The sequence below is a fragment of the Paralichthys olivaceus genome, chromosome 7, assembly GCF_024713975.1.
Source record: "Paralichthys olivaceus isolate ysfri-2021 chromosome 7, ASM2471397v2, whole genome shotgun sequence".
NCBI lineage: Eukaryota > Metazoa > Chordata > Actinopteri > Pleuronectiformes > Paralichthyidae > Paralichthys > Paralichthys olivaceus.
In genome coordinates, this window is record NC_091099.1 from 24,396,939 (window position 1) to 24,403,673 (window position 6,735).

A 6,735-nucleotide genomic window follows, 5' to 3' on the forward strand; every position below is an offset into this window, starting at 1 on the left:
AAAATTCTCTCTGTACAGAAGAATATTTTCATTACCGTTCAGAGTATTCATATGTAGAGTATGTTGTGATTCAACCTTTTCAATTCTCCAGATACAAGAAATGCACATGCAATTTTTTTCCTCTTCAAATTTGGCTGTGCAAAACATAAGAGCATGAATTTAAATCATAACAGCCTTGATGTGAGCACGGATGAATGGACGGATGGATATATATATGTAGATAGATAGATAGAAATGACACACTAAACAAGATCAAAAAATATGCAAAATGTCAGACAGTGCAATGCTGTAGAGTCTAATGGATATGAGTCTTTTATGAGAAGGTGCTGCACTGTCAGTCCAGTATGTGTTAAAGGGTGGTCAGGGTTATTAATAACAGTTTGCTCAGTATCCTCCTCACCATAACAGTTTCAAATGTCTCGTCAAATATATGAAATTATGGAAATAAGAAGATGTTATTACACCAACTTAAGTAAAGAAAATGGGATGAGAGGAAGGATGTTCCTCTGAGATACAGTTTTTATTTGTTTCTGCAAGAGAGTAGATGGGGGAAGTTCTGAAAATTGTTTGTGTCCATAAGGTCTTGATATATTCTTAAAGAAATCCTGTGAAATATGGGGGTATCGTTTTCTATTCTGCATTTTTGTATGTGACATTTTCTGCACAGATACATTGGCTTTACAGTGAAGTGAATAATGTGATTCTCAACGTTACATTTTTTAATAACAATTATGATAATACTTTTTATAGTCAAATTGAACACTGTACAATGAGATCTAACCGAAATGTCACCCTTCAGTCGAGTCCACAAAGTTTGAATGAAGGCCAGGTGAGGCCAGGTGGATAAGAAAAGTTGTGTGATGTCAGCACCTGAAGCTTTTAAATGTCTTAAGTCCCACTGGTTTTTATTTTCTGTCAATAGTTTTACACAATGCACTTAAGGGAGCTCAAGAAAAGGGAGGACAGTTGTGTTATGCAATGTTTGATTAGTCTGATGCTATGTGAACAGTTAAACTTGTGTGAAAGTTACAACTTCTCAGTTCAAGCTAATTGATGTAAAGCACATTATTATATATTTGTGTTGTGTTGTTGTGGACTATAATACCCCGCAGCTCTCCCTCCTCTCCCTCCCTCCTCTCCCTCCCTCCCTTCCTTCCCTCTGCCTGCAGTTCTTCTGTTTGTTTGCACTCACTTGATCCGGAACGGAAATTCCTCTCCGTTTTTGTGAATGACAAACTCATTAACAATTCATCAACACGGGGCCGCTCCATCCGGCCCCCGTTTCCAGGGCGACCGCCGCTGGGCCCGCTCTGATTGGCCGGCCTGCATAATGTATCCAATGAGACGCCTCCTGTTAGCAGCCATTCAGCAGCCTGGCGCCGCATTGAGCGCACTGAGCCGCAGAGCGACGCTTCACACGGCGCACAGAGAAGGAACAGGCGGCATCCGCAGGCACGAACAGTCGGATATTACCCGCATGGTTCTCCTCCACAGGAACACACCACCTCACACCACCTGTCTACTGCGAGACTGAAGGAGCGGCTGCGCTTGGATCCGTGGAGTTGTACACGAGCAGTGGAAGCAGCAGCAGCCTCGTCGCAGGGCCGGTGTGACTCATTGATAAATAACACAGGCTCCCTCCGACCAGATGCATGAATGAGCGCCAGTGAAGGCAACCCGCAGCCAGGGAATCTGTGAAGGGGATCGCTGCGTTTTCTTCATCCACCCCTCTCGTCCCGCAGCGCACAGGACACCCGGAGGACATTTGGAGTGAGAATTGATTTGTCTGACTTTGCATCTTTTTTCGTCTGTTGTTATTTTTCTCAAGTGGCCCCTCCAGGCAGCGCAGCGCACTGACACACTCGATCCATTCACATTATTGCGCTCGCTCGCCTCTTCGCCGCCGCAGCAGCAGCAAAGGGAGCTCCCTCGCTTTCTCAACGCACATTTTCCCAACCTCCTGCGTATAAATGATAGAGAAACTCAAGCCCGTCGTCCAGCTCGACACGGTGATGGCGATCAGCAAGACGGTGGGCTGGCTCCGGGAGCAGCTGGAGACGCGCAGGGACGCGCTGCTGGTGATGGACTGCCGGGCCCAAGAGCTGTACGAGTCGTCGCACGTCGAGACGGCCATCAACGTGGCCATACCCAGCCTCATGCTCCGGCGGCTCAAGAAGGGAAACCTGCCCGTGCGCTCGCTGCTCTCTGACGGGGAGGACCGGGAGAAGTTCGTGCGCCGGTGCAAGACGGACACGATCGTGCTGTACGACGAGTACAGCCGCGAGTGGAACGAGAACGTGGACGGTGGCTCGGTGCTGGGTCTTCTGCTGAGGAGGATGAAGGACGAAGGCTACAAGGCCTATTATCTGGAGGGTGAGTGCGGTTCATTCACATTTCACGGCCCCCGGAGGCCGCTGCTGTTTAGCACCAGCAGATCTTTGCGCAGAGAAGGAGCGAAACAAATGTAATATGAAATCTTGTGTTGAGCTACGCCTTCAGTGATCAGCCTGCATCTAAAAATTGGATCTCTTTAGTTTTTATTTATTCCAAAGTGAATCACTCTCACGTGGCACTGCAATCAAAACAAACTGATACTGTTTGCAGACATTTGAAGAGCTAAACAACTGTCATGCAGCCAAATGAATCTACATTACAAATTAAGAGCAATGTGCAACACATATTCATTGGATTTTTCTCCTGTCTTCCAGGTGGCTTCAGTAAGTTCCACGCAGAGTATCCAACTCTGTGCGAAATCAATCTGGACGGCTCCTCCAACAGCAGCTCCCCCACCGCCCAGGTGCTGGGCCTCGGCGGGTTACGCATCAGCTCGGACTCCTCGGACATCGAGTCGGACATAGACCGGGACCCGAGCAGCGCCACGGACTCTGACGGGAGCCCGCTGTCCAACCCGCAGCCCTGCTTCCCGGTGGAGATCCTGCCGCACCTCTACCTGGGCTGCGCCAAGGACTCCACCAACCTGGACGTGCTGGAGGAGTATGGCATCAAGTACATCCTCAACGTGACCCCCAATCTGCCCAACCTCTTCGAGAACGCAGGGGAGTTTAAGTACAAGCAGATCCCCATCTCGGACCACTGGAGCCAGAATCTCTCGCAGTTCTTCCCCGAGGCCATCAGCTTCATCGGTAAGCAATCCCCCAGAGCTGCAAACACACCACAGCTTGTTTTGCTGCACACTGTCCCCCCAGGCCCTTGTTTTGGTCCCTTGTTTACATTCACCTTTAGGGCTAAATAATTTGATTATTCTCATCCATGATAGCCCAACAATTGTTTTGTTATATAATATATGTATATTCTGCTTGTTTTGGTGGATCCATAAGTCAAATATATCAATAAATCATTAAAGGAAGGAAGCAGCTTGTCAGCTGTTGCCTAATCATTTTACCCCTTTTACACCCTAATTCCTCACTTTTGGACATTTTGTGATTGTTTTGACTATATGCAGATAAAGTGTAGGAGCGGAAGCAGATAGTCGAGGACATAATCTCATTAATTTGATATGTGTTATCAATGCCAGGAAGTTCTTAGGTTCTTATTGTGCCATTGAGATTAGATGAGGTGTCCCTGGCTGTAGTCTTATCAGTCAATCAGGCAGGGGCACACAGAGCGGGCAGATTAAGGCCATTGTGTTGAGGCAGAGGAATACTAGTCTGACTCTAATGGTGCAGAGGCTAAAATGCAATGTGTACAAGTGATTTGACTTCAATGGAAGACTTCCTGGCCTGTCTCTTGAACTGGGGCTTGTGTAATTGCAGAACAAAGGCGACGTTGAAACAGGAGAATGGGGAGAGTGAACAAGGGGAGGGCGGTAATTTGAGCGCAACAGGAAGGAAGTGGCATTGAAAGTAATCTAGGACATGGCACGGCCCCCCCTCTTTCCTATCTCCACAGTACAAAAGGAGCATTTACAGGCCCTGTTGACATCCTGTTTGCCTTGACAGGGTGCCCTCATGACTCCTACGTTTACACGCCCAAATGGCACCATTGTCGGAGTAACCCTAGCAAGCGGAAGAATGGTTTAATAGACCGTAATAGTCAATTTCCCAGCCGGCTACTCTAGGCCAAAAAACGAAAGAATGTCGGCTCTGTTTATGTGCACTACTGCTGCAGTCCTTTTTTTGTTGACAGACACGCCTGGGAGATAGTCAGGATAATAACTTCCACTGCTATCTCTTCCCAGACTGGCTTCAACTTCCAACATAGCTTGACTTAAATACCAGAGAATTTATTTAATTTGTTCTCCTCTGTAAAAGGGGACTGCTCTTTTCCTCTGTGTCCGAAATACGAATGATGTCTCTTGAGCTATTTACAAGACAGAAAACTTTTTAAAAGTGTTAAAACATCAATTAGTTGATTCATTGAAGCAGGCAGAGACTTTTCTTCCAAATAATGAATTGATGAGTCAGTGAAGAATCAACAAAAAGGCCTAGGTGATTTGTTAAACTATGTGTTGATCTGCATGTGTAGTGTTTGGGAAAAAGTATCTAACATTTACACTCTTTTGTCTTTCTACCAGATGAAGCTCGAGGCCAGAAGTGCGGCGTCCTGGTCCACTGCCTGGCCGGCATCAGCCGCTCAGTGACAGTTACAGTGGCCTACCTGATGCAGAAACTCAACCTGTCCATGAACGATGCCTATGACATTGTCAAGATGAAAAAGTCTAACATCTCACCCAACTTCAATTTCATGGGCCAGCTCTTGGACTTTGAGCGCACGCTGGGCCTGAAAAGCCCGTGCGACAATCGCATGGCTGCGCCAAGCCAGCAGCTCTACTTCACCACTCCGACCAACCATAACGTTTTCCAGCTGGACCCCCTGGAGTCCACGTGAGGTCAGGCCTTGCCATCCCTGTCGCTGCTGGAAGTTTTGTGAGCCTCCTGTTGGAAAAGCTGCAAAAAGTTTCTCTTTTTCCTGTCGTCTGCTGTGCGACTGAGTTCTTGACGTTATTGATACAGCTGGTTGGAGGACAGCTGCTGAGTGTGGTAACTGGAGGGCCAAAGCTGTCTGGCCAAGATGCAGCTGCTGTTGACTAAATGAGGAGAGACAGTAAAAGAGACAGAAAAGAGGAAGAGAGTTGATTAAAGAGTGCAGATACTTTCTATAATCCTATATCGTTGTTGGACTCCCGATGTCGTATCTTTGTTATCATTGTGTCCGAGGAAACGGAAGGTGATTTGTCGGGACAGCTGTGCGCTATGCTTCAAAGTTCCGAGGCTGGTGTGCCAAAGATACACGATTGTTCAGACTGGACAGATCTAAAAATGAAAGTCTGGGTCACAACCTTGGTTTGCCCAAGACTTCAGGGTGCATTGTCTCCTTTGTCTTCTGTGAAGACTTGCCTGTGTGGGGCCCAAACACCCCAGCTTTAGATGGCACACATACTGGACTCGATTTTACATTTGTGGATTCTTTTCAAACATTTATACATTGTGTATATATCTTAATACGGTAAAAGCCTTGCTCTAGTATATACCCTTTGCAACAAGTGGGTACTGAATTCTTTGTTTCATATTCTACTTTTATGTAAGCAAACAAACTGCATATTAATCAGTATGTACGTTTATTATGCCAAAAATCAAGAAGGCTTTCCAAGAATTATGGAAAAATGTGTACATGTGTAATATATTTGATAATCGCTTTATGTGTGAATTCAGCCGATCGGCCTTGTTTTTGCACCCACCCTATCACAAATCAAAGTCACCTTGGTTGTTTGCCTTACTTTTGTGCTCAGAAGGTTTTTAGTGCATTACCCTGCAGAGAAATGTTCTCAACTCTATGGGATACCTGAATTATTTTCCTTTTTTTTTTTTTTTTACAATTTTCACACAACTATTAAACCAAATCTTGCAGTTAAAATAGTAGCAGTTTTTAATTTGGCACCACATGAAAGCTAGCTTGACTAGTCCAAGTGGCCAACTGTGTTGCCCGGATCTCTGAAGGTTAATGTGACTAATCCAAATCTGTGCACAAGGGTTAAAAGTCTCAAATATGTGGACTAAGCAGGAGGTTTTGCTTGCCTCGCCTCTTCAGGGAAACGTCTGTGAAATGCATTTTAAATTTGTCAAGATGAGAGAAGAAGAATCCAGAGCTCAGGAGGGTCGTGTTGCCCCCTCCAAAGAGAAGGCCACTTGCAGGAGGATGCCAACTTGGTGACCTCCGACACCCCATCCCACCTTACACACTTCTCTCTTACGAATGTAAAGAAAAGATAAGTTATTAATAAATTGCTATTTTGTCTACACTTTCCACTTCTCATGCCTGTTTTTCCATTAACACAGTTTGTAAGTGTTTTGTCTGTGTCCACAGTGACACATTTATGTAAGTGTTTCCTCACCCACAGAATACTTGAGCCAAGTCACGACAACAAAAACAGTCGCCGTGAATCATGGTGCTGAAGACAAAGTGCTTGCTATTCATTAACAGCAGTGCTCGATTAATCTCCAACTTCACTTTCCAGTTCAGAATTAGCATGTCCTGTCACATGACACTTGTGTAAGATAGCATTGTGCACACTCTGTTCTGAACGGCAATCATTCACGGACTGTAAAATGCTTCTCAACAAGTACAAAGTGATTCTAGTCATGTTGTAAACAGCCCGACTGGTTATTCCAGGTGCAGCTCTGTGGCGGGGGCTTTGGGTTCATGTTAAAACTACCCAGGGCACTTCCTGAAGGTGGTGCCTCAGTATTCAGCCATCAAAGGGAACAGAAAGTACCT

At 45.8% G+C, this 6,735-nt stretch overlaps 1 protein-coding gene across 1 annotated transcript; it reads left to right on the forward strand.

Annotated features, from left to right (window-relative positions):
* Positions 1 to 1,345: 1,345 nt before the first annotated feature.
* dusp6 (dual specificity phosphatase 6) lies at positions 1,346 to 6,259 on the forward strand. The gene is made up of 3 exons (XM_020079201.2): positions 1,346 to 2,373; positions 2,709 to 3,143; positions 4,535 to 6,259. The coding sequence occupies exons 1-3, from the start codon at positions 1,971 to 1,973 to the stop codon at positions 4,846 to 4,848; spliced, it is 1,152 nt and encodes a 383-aa protein (XP_019934760.1). The 5' UTR covers positions 1,346 to 1,970; the 3' UTR covers positions 4,849 to 6,259.
* Positions 6,260 to 6,735: the final 476 nt, after the last annotated feature.

Coding starts and splice junctions, on each gene's coding strand:
- dusp6 (XM_020079201.2), top strand. CDS start 1,971: ATGATAGAGAAACTCAAGCCCGTCGTCCAGCTCGACACGGTGATGGCG. Junction 2,374..2,708: donor CAAGGCCTATTATCTGGAGG/GTGAGTGCGGTT, acceptor CCTGTCTTCCAG/GTGGCTTCAGTAAGTTCCAC. Junction 3,144..4,534: donor CGAGGCCATCAGCTTCATCG/GTAAGCAATCCC, acceptor TCTTTCTACCAG/ATGAAGCTCGAGGCCAGAAG.